The 14,435-nt window shown below is 47.0% G+C and overlaps 1 protein-coding gene and 1 long non-coding RNA gene across 7 annotated transcripts in view; one reads left to right on the forward strand and one right to left on the reverse strand.

Annotated features, from left to right (window-relative positions):
* The window catches only part of IRF6 (interferon regulatory factor 6), a 55,327-nt gene that overhangs the window by 11,909 nt on the left and 28,983 nt on the right, over positions 1-14,435 (forward strand). For 2 of the 5 annotated variants that reach the window (XM_019821870.2, XM_003999329.5), the window contains exons 1-3: positions 8,262-8,482; positions 12,549-12,632; positions 13,182-13,358. In XM_019821870.2, the coding sequence (XP_019677429.1) occupies positions 13,185-13,358 (174 nt within the window). In that variant the 5' untranslated portion in view covers positions 8,262-8,482; positions 12,549-12,632; positions 13,182-13,184. Of the gene's footprint in view, positions 1-8,261; positions 8,483-12,404; positions 12,440-12,548; positions 12,633-13,181; positions 13,359-14,435 lie in introns of those variants that run through there. The other 3 variants (XM_019821871.3, XM_045049142.1, XM_045049141.1) reach the window with 3 other exon arrangements.
* LOC109495657 lies at positions 2,995-8,180 on the reverse strand. 2 transcript variants are annotated; one of them, XR_002151230.2, is made up of 3 exons: positions 7,811-8,180; positions 7,280-7,398; positions 2,995-3,101 (listed from the first exon to the last, which is right to left on the reverse strand). It is a non-coding gene; the product is annotated as an uncharacterized LOC109495657 (long non-coding RNA). The 2 variants fall into 2 exon arrangements; XR_002739316.2 differs by having other exon boundaries at positions 7,280-7,418.

Here is a 14,435-nt window from a genome sequence, read left to right on the forward strand (position 1 = left end):
TTGAAGTTCAGAGATTTGCTCCTGAGCCAGAGTATGGCCACTTCCCGTGTGATCTATTATCCTCGATGAGCCTCAGTTTCCTAAAGTGTAAGGGGGAATACTAATACCTAACCCCTACGTATGCACGGAATAAATATGTATTGAACACTTACTGTGTGCCAGGCCCTGTGCCAAGTTCTCCGCTGAGAACACAGTGGAAACAAGACAAAGTCCCTATCTTCCTGGAACTCATTTATACTCCAGGGCAGAACCCCCCCAAATAGCAGCTCCCATGGAGTGTTTTATATGGCTCATGTAATTAAATTTGTTTCTTTAAATGTGTTGCAAACGTATACAAAGTTTTACATAAAGTCTAGATTTCCCAGTGGCAAGGCTGGGCCTGTCTTTCTGCATGGCAACTATCAGCCAGAGCTTAGTGTCTGCTTCCCTTAAAAGGAAAGCATTTTCTCCAGGTAGCCACATTCTACACATTTCCAGGCACTCTTATCTTGCTCAAACTTAATACTTTTATTTGTTTGTTTAGTTAAAACCTTTCTATCCTCCCTGACTATAAAGAGGTGAAAGCCTGGCTCTTGGATATGACATTCAAGGCCTTTTAGGTCTGTTTCCTGCCTGATTCGTCCCTACAAATACTAAAGCTCCGGCAAATTGAAACCTCCTGACCTTCCCACATGGTACCTCTGACCATTTGCAATGTTATTTTCTCTGCCCAAATGTTTTTTGCTTCTATTTTTCAATCCAGAAAATTGATACTGACCTGTCAGGGTCATTTTAAACATAACTCTCCCCATTTGTTCAGACTTTCTGTGAGGAAGTACCCAGAGAGTCACATGGCGTGGAGACCCTCAAAGATAGAAATGGCCCATTTGAGACCTGAGGGACAGCACTTGGTTTTTTACATCTTACAGTTGGGCCCAGGGACCTTCCCAGTTGGTGACAAGTTGTAAAAAGCCTCAGCTTTCCCAATAAATAGGAACAAAATATAAACATGAAATGAAATAATGTCTGTGAGTGACATCTGGTAATATTTCAAAAACCACATTTGACTGGAGTTATTGACGCTTAATAAGTAACAGCTATTGTTCCTGTTGTCGTATTGATATTCCAAGTGGTGGTAATTTCATCGAGAATGGTAGGCCAGCAGCTGTAATGTGTGCTCTGGGAAGAGTCTATGAGGGCTGTAGAGTTGTGAAATGGTTAAGAGATGTGGTTGGAAAAGCAGGCTAGGGTGAGAGAGGGGCCTTCCAATTAGACTCCCTGCTTGGCCTTTTTCTCCATTCTTCTTATCTTAAACACAGCAGCCAGAGCGATGCTGCAAAACAAGTCACACCTTGTTGCGCTTACTCTAAAGCCCCTAGTGGCTCCCTATCTGCCTTAGAGTAAAAGCTAAAGTCATTACCTCTCACACCTTGTATCCCAACACTTTCCCCTCACTCCTTGCTCTGTTCCAGCCACTGAACCTCATTCTGACCTCCCTGACCCTCCTTTAATGAGCAAGTACGTGCTTACCTCAGGATCTTTTCATTTGATCGCCCCTTTCAGGAACCATCTTCTCTCTGCTATCTACACAGCTCCATCCAACACTTTCTTAGATCTCTACTCAAATGTCATCTTCTCCCTAGTTAGTCTATCTAAAATTTTACTTCTTCCCTGCCCCCTCCCCTCCCTAACCTCGGTTGCCTTATTGTTCTCCTTGGAACTTATTACCAACCAATGTGCTTTACTTGCTTCACTTATTTATCTTGGTTATTTTGTCTCTCCCCACTAGAATCTAAGTACTATGAGAGCAGAAGTTCTTATGTGTCCTGCTCACTGCTGTATCCCCCAGAACCTAGAACAGAGCCCGGCACATAGTAGATACACAATAAACATGTGTTGGATGAGTGAATAGTGCTTTGATTCAATAAACCTTGGGAAGTCACAGAATGTTTTTGAGCAGGAAAGTGAATGGGGTCAGAGCTCACAAAGGACTGCAGGATAGATTAGAATGGGGCTGGAAGCTGGCGGATAGGAGGTAGTTACAATAGCAGAAGGACTCATAAGTGAAAGTTTAAACAGAGGGCTTCAGTACCAATAGAAGATGACAATAGGAGGTGGTAAGTTTCATGAGGGCAGGGAATTTGTCTGGCATATAGTAGGTGTTCAGTAAATATTTACCGAATGATGAATGAGGGAATGATGCTTGTGTTTTTCATGTGGGATGGCCTCAGGCCTCTGGTCTGGGTCTGTGTGAGGAAAGACCTGAACCTTCTTTGCTCTTGACTCTGGGGTTCTCCTGGCCAGGAGTTACATGAGATCAACACTTAACTCTTACATCGGTATGTACATCTTCCCTTCCTCCCTTCCTGCTAACCCCCCATGGCATCCAGTCACCTTTTAGGCCTCAGCTTAACTCAGACAAATTGGGGTTCAGGCTGTGGGAATTGAGGTGGGGTTCAGGCGGCAGGTTTCTACAGGCAGTGACCAGGTCAGATGAGCTTTTTGAATGCTATACAACTAAAGCCTTAGGTGACGTGGATAAATTAGTGTGGAAATTGGCGTGCCAGTCCAGAGCCCCTCAAGAGCATGGAAATCCCTGTGGACATCATCCGTACCTTTTCTGCAAAACCACAAGTTATTGGATAGGAGGCTGATCTAGGTTGAGGCTGGGTATGTGGACTGTGTTAAGAGAAAGTTCCCACACTGGAGGGGGGGCTTACAGAGGGTGGAGGGGTGTGAGGTGGGGCTGTTGCTTGGTTAAAGAACCTCTCATTTATACCCTCCCTGGTCTGCCCTTCTCCTCAAAGGAATTATTCACTAGGCTCTGAGATCCACACTTGGACCTTGCCCCTAATCCAATCAACAGAAATGAAGGGCTTCATATCCTCCCTGCCCCAAGAATAAACATACAGTAACTCGCTTCTGAATTTTCCAGGTTTCTATGAAGTGAATGCCTGGTGCCCAGAACCGCACCAGATCCTCGCCTAAAGATGGTGGAGAAAAATAACATTTGCATAGACTTATTCTTGTTTTATTTATTTAATTTGATCTTCTTGTCAATCCTGTGAAGTAGTATCCTCATGTAAGAGATGAGTAAACTGAGGTCCAGCTCGTTCATACAACTAGAAGTTGAGAGAAGGGAAATTTGAGACAAGTTTTGATTCATCCCAAACATAGGTTGTTTTTCTGAGGACATCAGCGCTGTCTCTAGAATTTGACCACAGAACTAGGAATTGTTTGGACGAGAAGGTGCTTGTGGAATTTGCTCAGGTCCTTCCCACAAAGGGGTTCAGGCTCAGACAGCAACAGCCACAAACCAAAAGAATGGTCTGAATGCCAAAGAAAGGTCTGATAGTCAGGTCCCCTGACTCCCACGTGCTTTTTCTTTTGTCTTTAAAAATATGTGATGATAATATCATTCTTAAATATTATGTTTATCTGCCTTAAAAATCAAATAGTACTGAAAGCTTTATAACCAAAACATTGGCCCTCCCCACTCCTTATTTTTGTTGAGAGAATATTTCATCTCCTAATATTTTTGTTGAAATCTCTCATACCTTCTTATCCTACCCCTCCCCAATGTTTTTTGTCCTCTTCTTAACCTTGTGGTTGTACCAGAATGGTGGGGGGTGGGGTGGGGAGGGAAAACAGATAAAACACATTTGGTCAATCAGTCTTATTGAACAGAAGTCCAATTTCTTACCACATTGCCCTCCCCCCCCCCTCCCCCGCCCATAGGATTCTGTATCCCCAGATAACTCATTTTGCTGATATCAACACATGTCCAGTGCTCAGGTAGCTTAGCCTTGAGCCTGACACTGGTAGGAACTCCTGGTTCACGAGAGCTCCTGTCTGGTCTGTGCCTTGCTGCCCTCAAGTCCCCTTGCTGCCCTCTGTCCCCTTGCTGCTGAGGCCAGAGATTGATTTACATGAGAAAACAGAGTAGATAACCACAGTGATGATCCCTCCCATCCACACTTGACCAAGTTCAGAAAGCTTTTGTGCCCACAGTCTCATTTTACAACAGCATAACATCATGGGATATGTTGTTCAGTACTGCCCATGAAGTCAAAATTGGGCCACTGCTCTGTCCTGACAGGGCAGCGTATTTAAAATCAGGACTGTGATGGGGCACCTGGGTGGTTCAGTCTGTTAAGCATCCAACTTCAGCTTAGATCATGATCTCCCAGTTTGTGGGTTTGTGAATTTGAGCCCCCTGTGGGGCTCTGCTCTGACAGCTCAGAGCCTGAAGCCTGCTTCAGATTCTATGTCTCCCTCTCTCTCTCTCTGCCCCTTGCCTGCTCTTATGTGTGTGTTCTCTCTCTCTCTCTCTCTCTCTCTCTCTCAAAAATAAATAAATAAGCTTAAAATAAAATAAAATAAGATCAGGACTGTGAATCTTCACATTCATGGCAGTTTCTTATTTGGCTCTTATGTCTGCAGGGCCAGTGGAACCTTCTTTTGCCGGGGGTGCGGGGGGTGGGGCCTGGGGAGGGGTGGAAGTGGAGTCTCTGACTGACACTGGAGGGGAGGAAGAATGATGGGGAAGGAAGAATGACACTGGAGGGGACCTCAGGGAGAGAGCTTACTTCCAAGTGATTTACTGGACCTTGTTTTTCCTCCTCTTCCCACATAGATCCAAATTTGGAATAAAGAAAACTATTCCTTTGAGGACACTTGCCAGCACTTGGCTTAGTTCAAGGATAAAAAGAGAGTCAGAAACTAATAATTCTGAACACTTTAGTGGGGAATTCACCTAAAATCTCAAACTGAAATCTGTTTGATTGCCTGGGCTAGAAAGTGAGATTCATTTATAAATTATTTTTGCTGCAGCTTCCACTACAGAAATCTCAATAAGCCTCGAATTTGGATCACATTCTGGGACCCTCTATACAGGGTAAGGAGACAGAGGAAGGGGCAACAATTCAGGCTACAGTTTAGGCAACGTGTTAGGTTCATCTGTAGCCCCAGTACCTTGAAACACTTGGATGGAGCCAGAGATAAATCAGGGTAGGACTTGGGCTCCAAAATGCCTTCCAGAAGGCTGGATGGGGTCTGAATTCCCCCAAATGCCAATTGATGGGCTCCAAAATGCCTTCCAGAAGGCTGGATGGGGTCTGAATTCCTCTGAGAGAGACCAGAATTGTATTGTTCAGTTTGATGTCCTCACCCCCTCTTCAACAGACCCGCTGACAAGTAACCCAGCCTATTGCTGTTACTGACTCCAGGGACACTAAATTCCCCACTGTCCTGAACCACTGGGAGCAGTCCCAGTTGCTATGCACCCTGCTCAGCGGAGAAGAGTGGGATTTGGGTCACATGGCTTTATTGTCATATGTTTGGTATTGTTGAGGTTAAAGCCTCTGGGTGGTGAAAGAGTCCTCACCAAGTAAGAGCTGCCTGGGAGCAGGAGAGAGGAATTCCCAGATTCCCTGTAGCTATAAATCAATGCCTCTGTGTTGAAACATACATCTCTCAGCCTGAAACTCAGACTCACAAATGAGTCAGCAATGCCTTACTTGAGCAGGGATGGAGGGCAAAGCAATGGAAACATCACAGGCCCAAGCCACATTGGGGATGTCTGAATCTTAGGAGTGCTCTTTTGAGAACATAGAACTGATTCCTCCAGAGCCTTTGGGTTTTCTTACTCCCCAGACCAAGCAAGTGAGGTGTATCTCAAGCAAAGAAGACTTCAGGGTGGTCTATTGCTAGGTCTCATCATTCAAAGGACCCAGAAGTTCCTCTTGATCTCTACCTTAATTCCTCCTGCTTTATCCCCTTTCATTGATTCCTCAGTAGAGGGACACGAGAGTTGGGACTTTGTTTGCCATAGTATCAACAGTGCATGGATACATGCATAATTAAAAAATAATAAATTAACAACCAGTACAGCCATCAGTCAGTATAGATTCTGGTTGGGATGCTGAGCAGGGTCCAAGTGGAAGGGACCCTGGGCTTGGGTTCTAGTCTTGACTTTGTGTGTAATTTGCTACATGATCTAGAGCAAATCACTTGACCTCCTTGGACCTCAGTTTTCTCATCTATAAAAAGGGGGAATTTGGACTAGAAGTTGTAAACTCATATGCCTACAGGGTCAGACAATTAAAGTAAATGAGTGAATCCGGTAGGGTGGGGTTGTCCTGATTTTAACATGTGGATTCCATCTAAATGAGCAGCTGTTGTCAGATGGAACTGCTGAGCCAGGCTGTCTAGAGCCTGTCTTCAAGAGATGCTGAAAACCTAGATGTTTATGTGAAATCTCCTGGTGTTTAAGATACCATGTGGGTCAAACAAACAAACATCTCTAAGCCAGTAATAGCCCTAGACCAGAGGATTAGAAGGTCCCTCCCAGCTTGAATTTTCTGATTCTAAAGTATGTGTCTTCTAAAGAAAATCTTTAAGAAATCACTTTAGTTATAGGGATTTCTGCTAGTGCGTAAGTGAATGCCTGTGTGTGGGCTCATACTTGTATGGTGTTGGGCTTTTGGCTCCCCTCAAATGATGCTCTCCTGGTGGTCTTTCCCCTCATCCCTCACACACACCTGCAGTGGACTGTTTGCTTGGTCTCAAGAGCCAAGCCCTGGGCCACATGGGAGATGCTGCTTGTCCAGTGAGCTCATCAGCAGTGAAGAGCAGGCTTTGCTGATGAGATAGTCCTTCCCCTCATGAAGGGAAGAGTGGCCACCAGCAGCGGCTGAGCCAGAGGCTGGCTGAGTCAGGCTTGGGGACTTGCTACCCTCCCAGCCTTCGCTGGATATGTCCCCAAGCATTGGGAATCAAGTTCCCATGATTACCAATCCGGAGCTCTCCAACACACCGGTATTAGTCTGCTAGGACCACTGGAACTAAGTACCACAGACTGGGTAGCTTAATTAACAGAAATGTCTTGTCTCACAGTTCTGTAGGCTGGAAGCCCAAAATCAAGGCATCCATAAGGTTGGATGCTTCCCAGGGCTCTGAGGGAAGGGTCTGTTCCAGGCCTTTCTCCTTGGCTTGGAGATGGCTATCTTCTCCCTGTGTCTCTTCACATCATCTTCTCCCTCTGTGTCCAAATTTCCCTTTTCTATAAGGACACGGGTCAAATATGATTAGAACCCACCCTAATGACCTCAATTTAACTTGATCACCTCTGTAAAGACTCTATGTCCAAGTAAGGTCCCATTCTGAGGTACTGGAGGCTCAGCATCCGAATTTAGGGGGTGAGGGGACATAATTCAACCATAATATCACTCCGTTATGGTCTCTCTCTCATTGCTTTAAACTTCAAAACCTAAGTACCCATAAGCATGTCCCTTCTTACCTGTGACAGCTCCATGCTTCAGGGTCTCATGTATTGGTACACAGCTCACTGTAAGCATGTACTCTGTAAGGACTGGGGTTCATTGTAGTGGGACAGGAGAGTGAACTCTCATCAAACATCTGATAGGGGACATACTGGCCTTGAGTTTCAAGTAATAACAGAAGGTGTCACCTTATTCTGTGAGGCACTGTCTATATGCTTTTTATCTTTATACCAAAATTTCACTCAATAAGTACCAAAATACTGTTCCAAATACTTTATATGAAGCAATTTATTGAACCCCCACAGCACTCATTTGAGGTGGGTACTCTTGTTTACTGCATTGTACTGATAAGAAACTGAGGCTCAGAGATCTTAAGAACCTTTGTCAAGTCTGTAGTAACTGATGAAGTTGGAGTTTGAATCCTAAAAGTTAGCTCCTGAGGCCACGCTTTTAATCATTACCAGATAGTGACCGGAAAAGGCAGTCTCTCACATATCATTCTCACTGAAAAGACAAGAAAAGTGAAACCAAGAAGCCAAGTAACTTACCCTGAGTCACTCGGGTAAGAGGCAGAATAAAGGCAGAATCCCTGCCCTGAAAGCCACCGAGCTTCTCCTCCATGGGATCAAGTGTCCTGAGTCCCTTTCCCTTATCCCACTCACTTACACAGGCCCACGGGTAGAACGGCCTGCCCAGAATCTCTAAACCCTTGTTTGTGGTTAACTATCTCCAAAACCGAAGGGGAACCATGGGGTACGAGGAAAGGCGGGGGGACCCTCTCGACTCAGATCTGACCTCCCAGGCGCTCCCAGTTCCCAAGACCACCAGCCCCGAGGCGTAAGGTCCAGCCTCGAGTCTGGGAATTTTCTCAGCCAGAGTTAGAAGCCAGAGAGCGAGGTGGGGAAGCGGCTGGGCGGCGCGGGGCCGCCCAGGAACACGGAGTATCAGATTTCCCGTAAGCCGCCAATCCTGAACGCGAGGGGGCGTGGCCACACCTGGGAGGCGTGGCCGGACTGCGGAGGGGGGCTGCGGCGTCCTAGGGCGAGGCGGTGACGTGAGCTCCGCGCACCTGGGCCCGGCAGGTAAGGGCCGGTGCGGGACGGAGAGCGGAGCTCGAAGAGTCTACCTGCGCAAACCCAGGTATTGCTTGCTGACCGGTCAAGGATTGCTGGGGACTTAGTTCGGGGGACGACCGCTTCTTGTAGCAGGATTGAGAAAAGGTGAGGACGCTAACTTCTGAACACTAGTTTTGGGGGTAGGGGGCTGGGGACACACCCGCCCCAGAGTTTGTGGGGTTAGGAACCTTGCTTGAGGACATCTGTTTGGGGGGGGGGGGACTCTCAGGGGCTGGATGCTTGTCGCCCTGCTTTAGGTAGCTTTTGGGCGGTCCTAGCCCTGGAGTACGGGGCCCCTCCCGACCCCACACTTCTCTCTACTCCCTTTCCCTCCCTGCCCTACTGGAGCGTGCCGCTCTCGGCCCTTATCCACCCACCAGAGGATAGAGCTACGTCGCCTCCACCCCTCCGGTGGAGGCCCAGCTCGCTGGGCCGCCGGCCCCAGTGTCCCAAAGGGGATTTCCGAGGCCTGCGGGCCCTTGGTCCTGGTGGGTATTTGGGGAAATGGAGATGGGGGCGGCCAGGCGCTTTAGCCAGTTTGTTTTTTCTCTTTGAATTTGTTTAGTGCAGCCAGGCCCCTCGCCTTGGGCCTGGGAGACACCACTGGCTTTCCAAGTAGCCAAGCTTGGTGTTGGGGAGGGTGGTGCAGGGCGTGGTTGCTCTGGGGGTGAGGCCCTCTTTGCCCAAGGGGATGGAGGGTGGGTGTGGAAAACTGGGGAAAGTCTCCCAGGCCCAACTGGAAAGGAGGCCCCGGGTGCCACTCTTTCCGGGGAGCCTGCTTTGTAATGAAGGGGTCACCTCTGTCCCGACCCTGCTCTCCTGGTGGATGTCAAAAGTGGAAGCCAGGGAAGGGAGAGGGAGAAGGCGCTTGAGTAGGAGTTGGTGCTGACCCAGGAGAGTAGTTTAAGGTTAGATGTGTGCATAACACATAACAGCAGCACCATCTCACCAGCCCCCAACTTCAACCCAGCAGGGAGGAAGGGCATGGGAATCATGGCACAGAATTTACCTCTAAGCAGGGCTAAACTAAAGGGAAGAAAGGCTGGGGAACTGGGAAGATGGCGTTCGGTTCCCTGCAGGGGAAGGAAAAAAAGCAGGACTCCCTGGCAAATGCTTTTTACTCTGAGCCAAACCATTGACAGCCCAATCTCGAATCTCTACTTTGAGGTAGTGCTGCCCTTGGAAACTCGTCTGGGCAAGGGCTGCAGAGGTGGCAGTGGGGGTGTTTATAGAGGGCCTGCTCCCTGGAATGGGGGTGTGAGAGAGGAGAATTAGTGCCTGAGGGAGGTTGAAAGTATCCCAGCTGGATGCCCAGCGTGAGGGGAGTGGATGGGTTAGCATCTTTGTTCTTTGGCTGGTCAAATACCTATTGGAGACACAGGCCTTAAATTTCACCATGATGGCAGCTGGAGATACTAGGGCTGACTTCAGCTAGGCTAAGTTTCTGTGGGCATTGAGATTTGGGCGCTGAGAATGTTTTGGAAGAGAACTCTGATTTAGGTGTGTTTGGTGGCAGGTGTCATGCAGTCTTCTCCCTAACCACTTCCTTGGCCCTTCATGCTGCTGAGATCTTGTGAATGTTTTTGGTTTACTCTCTTAGTGTGTAGAAGAAGGGAGGGATTTGGAAGGCAGGGTTAGTGGCAAGATTCAGTACAGCACACTCTGATGAGGAGTGGTGGGTCCAGGCCCCAGATAAAGCACTTTTCTGGGTCTCAGTTAACCCAGCTATAAAATGGGGATGAGGGGCGCCTGGGTGGCTCAGTCAGTTAAGCCTCCGACTTCGGCTCAGGTCATGATCTCGCGGTCCGTGGGTTCGAGCCCTGCGTCGGGCTCTGTGCTGACAGCTCAGAGCCTGGAGCCTGTTTCGGATTCTGTGTCTCCCTCTTTCTCTGACCCTCCCCTGTTCATGCTCGCTCTCTCTCTCTCTCTCTCTCTCTCTCTCAAAAATAAATAAACGTTAAAAAAAAAATTTTTTTTAAATGGGGATGATAATACATGCCACTTCCTGATCATGAGGATGAAATCAAACACGGTAAATAAAAGTGTATATAAACTTTGTAAAGTCAGTGTAGACATGAAGGATTGTTGGTACCATGCTCTCATTAGCTGAAGAACATCATCTTTTATACCTTCCAGGGGCCAAGAAATGTCTTAGCTTCCTAAGCTAATATTTTTTTTTGGTTGAAAAAATATTACTTGTAGCTTTTTTATTATTGTTATCATAAATTGAAACATGTCATTGTAGGAAAATGTGAATCATATACACAAGTATATGAGCAAGTATAAAATTCACTCATAATCCCATCACCAGGTAACCATTGTGAATATCTTGTTACATTGATGTATTATCTTTTCCTTTTTTAAATTATGTGTGTATGTGCCTAAGTACCCAAGTGCATGTTAGTTACAAGGTGAAGATACTAGTCTACAGCCAATATTGTATGCTGTATTTTCTCCCTTAACTTCATGTTGTAAACATTTCCCCAGATCCAATAAAAATTCTTCAGACGTCCCGTTGTTAATGACTGCTTAATATTGCAGCCTATGAATTAGCCATTTTCCTCTGTTATTTTGGTTGCTTCCAGCTTTTCCTTCTCTGCCAGTTTTTAGAGTCTTAGTTACTGGGTGGCAGGTAAGGGAAATCTTGGCTGACTTCCAGAAGGTGGAGAGGGTTAGCAGTGAGGGAGGTGGGGCATGGAGGAAGGCAGGCTGGGGCGGGGTTGCTCATGTGTGGTGCCATCTTGAGAGAATGTTGAGAACCCAGGACTCTAGATCTTAACAATCCATCTCTATGGGTGGCTGCTTCTCCTTCACTATCACTATGTGCAGTTCCCCATGTTGGCTCCGTTGCTTTAATTTTTTCTTGATGAGCTGTCAATCAGCTAGGATAAGCCCTTGTCTTCAAAGTCCATCCAGACGGAGATTTCACATGTCTGACAAGCATAGACCCAGCATTTACTGGTACTGCAAAAGTTCCTTGCAGGGTTGACCAACGTGTCGTCCATGTCCCTATTCGTCCTTTCCTTGCCCCATCCCCTTTCCAGTAGCCTGGGACTGAGGAGGAGAAGGTAGAACTTGCCCTTAGGAGAATATGCATTCTCTACTCCTTATAAGGTAAATGTTCTCCACGGTTTGGTGGCTTGACTTGCTGCCCTTCCAAAACCATGGCCAACAACATGGGGATGGGGCGGGGGACAGTTGAATACTGCATGCCAACCTTGCCTGCCCACTGTGAGCTGTGCTCCCAGGGGGAAGGTTTCAGTTGCAGGACTTGTTAATTGGGTCAGAAGGCTCAGGTGAGAGCAGGTCCTGCCTTGCTCTTAAAGTGCCAGAAGCTGAGTTGGTTTGGGTTTTCCCTGTTTGTTGGGTGTCTGGCTGGGGAAGGAAGTGGTGGCTGAGGCCACCCCCTCAGCTAAGCTCCTCTGAGTGGGAGCCTTCAGCTGACTCAACTGGTTTGGTTTCTGAACTGTGATCCAGGTGGGGATCTTCCTGGGTGTGAAGGTGACTTATTTATCTTCCTTTCCTCAGGCCACTGTGGGGCTTGAGCACTTCCAATGTGGGTTTCTTCAGGGAGTCTGAGGAAAACTATGTGCTTTTTAACGGACATAGTGCTGGACACACAGTAGCTGATGAACACATATTTGTTGAGTGAACGCTATTTTGCAGGCCTCCCTTTTTCACCTGAAGTAAAAACAAAGTAAGATGAGAACACCCAAAAAATCTAAACACAACATCCCAAGCAAACAGGTCTCTAGTGACTGACTAGTCTTTCCCAAAGACACCCAATCTGGGCAGGCCTCTGTTTCCTGCTGTGAGTGCTGGCTGCTGCCGAATGTTATCTGCTGTGCCCGTGTATTTTTATGAGAATCAATCGCAGACTTTACCCAGGCCAGCTCCTGCAACCAAAGAGGTCACTCTAGCCTTCGTGTGGAGACAAACAGACCCAGGTGGAGGAGGCTGCCTGAGCAGAACAGAGCCTGTCTTATGATTGTGGTTAGCAGCCTAAGTTTAGGAACTGTAGCATTTGATTATTCTAGGGCTCTTGGACTTTTCTGGACTCAGGTGCAAGAAAGGGTCCTCAGAGCCTTTGCCTCCCATGTTCCCTAGTATTCTCCCAGCCACTGGATTGTCCTGTTGATAACCAACTCAGACCCCTTTTTTCTTGCTCCAGACTCTTTGGGTGGTCCAGAGAAAAGGAAGCTGACCTGAGGTCCAGCTCTTCAGAACCCCGTGGAGACACTGCCTGCTCATCTCTGTAAGTGAGGATGTTGGAACCAGGACCTGCCCCTTGTCTACTTCTCTCTCACCACAATGGGGTCATTTCTTCCTAAAATATTCCCCACTCGCCTTTAGTTCTCTTGTTGAAAAAGAGAGTGTGCTTCAAATTCTTACCCTGTATCTTTGCTGTTTCCGTACCTTTTTTTCTTCCTTTTCCTGAGATGAGATTGAAAAGAGCAATTCCAAGAGCCCTTGGTTCTTCAGGAAGGACTGTGTTCCAGCAGGGATGACATCATCTTTTTTCTTTTTCTGCTTCAGGATTTAAATAGAAGAAATGTGATCCACTTACATGATAAGTCTGATTTGGCTAGAACATGAAGCATAAATGGCTTTGGAATAAGAATCAAAAGGACCTTTTAACCTCTTTTCTTTTCTTCCTTACCTGGCACAGTGTATTCCCATATTTAGTTTCTTTGCTGTAATCTAATGAAACTGTAGCTCTATCATACGGGAACAGTGGCTGGGAAAAGTTCCCAGAGACTGGCCTAATTCTCCTGCGCTCTCTACTCTTTACCCCTCCACCCAGATCATGGCCCTCCACCCCCGCAGAGTTCGGCTGAAGCCCTGGCTGGTGGCCCAGGTGGATAGTGGCCTGTACCCTGGGCTCATCTGGCTACACAGGGACTCCAAGCGCTTCCAGATTCCCTGGAAACATGCCACCCGGCATAGCCCCCAACAAGAGGAGGAAAATACCATTTTCAAGGTAAAGGACTTCTTCTACCATCGGACCGGTTCTGTCAGACCTATGTGGATGTTTTTGGTTGTTCTGTTTTCTATTTTGGCATGGGGATACACTAGATCCAAATGCTCCTGCATCAGAGAGAATGTTTATGAAGGGGGTGCCCAAACTTAGGCGTAGTAATTTCTCCTGCTGGGGCATGTCCATAATGTTTGAGGCCGTTTATTCTTTCCCATTGGTCGAAGGAGCTCGACTCACATCCCAAAAGATCCCAGGTGCAGTTGGCTAAACTACAAATGATTGGACTGATGGGGTTGTTCCAAAAGCTCCCAGGGTCAGCAAATAACTCTTGTTCTTCATTCACTCAGGGTTCTTGCTATGGAGAGAGGTGCTTGGGCCAGGGACAGCTCTCCAACCCAGGACAGAACTACTGAGTGTTAGCAGGCTCCTAACATAGACCGTAGGATGGGTGTAGAGGGTTCTTTGCAAGTTTTTCTTTTGGTATTAAAATCCCTTACCCAACCCATCACCTCTGCTTAAAAATGAGAGATGATATAGTGCAAGCTTTTATTCTACAAATATGTTTTCTTAAATAAAAAATACCTAATATGAGAATTGTTTTACTTAACTGGAAACCAGATTTAATCACTGGCATTTTACAAAATCTCGTGAAGCCAAAGCTTGACTTAAGACAGACGTAGGTGGGAAGCTGGTTGTGGGAAGGAGTGTTATGTTGTTTGTAACTCTGGAGCCTGTGCCTCTGCTCCGGACCAACTGCTCTGTGCTGGCCAGTCTTCTGTGTCAGCTGCTGGCTTAAGTTCCTGCCTCTCCAAGTCACAGAGAAGTGAGTTTAGCCTCTTCTTCCCTCTCTAAGCTGGAAGTCAGAAGGAAATCCGGTCCTTACGCTGGGCCCCTCAAGAGTGACACCCCAAGTTCTTGCTGAGATTGGATCAGAAAAGGTGGGCTCGCCCCTCAAAGGAGAGCCATCTGAGAGATGTTTCCCAACTCAGTTATATCAGGTATAGACCCAGGTAGTGGAGAGAAAATTGGTCCGAGAGCACTTAGAAAGAAAGTAAAGGAGCACTTTTAATTTACCAATTA

This window comes from Felis catus, chromosome F1 (genome assembly GCF_018350175.1).
Source record: "Felis catus isolate Fca126 chromosome F1, F.catus_Fca126_mat1.0, whole genome shotgun sequence".
Lineage (NCBI taxonomy): Eukaryota > Metazoa > Chordata > Mammalia > Carnivora > Felidae > Felis > Felis catus.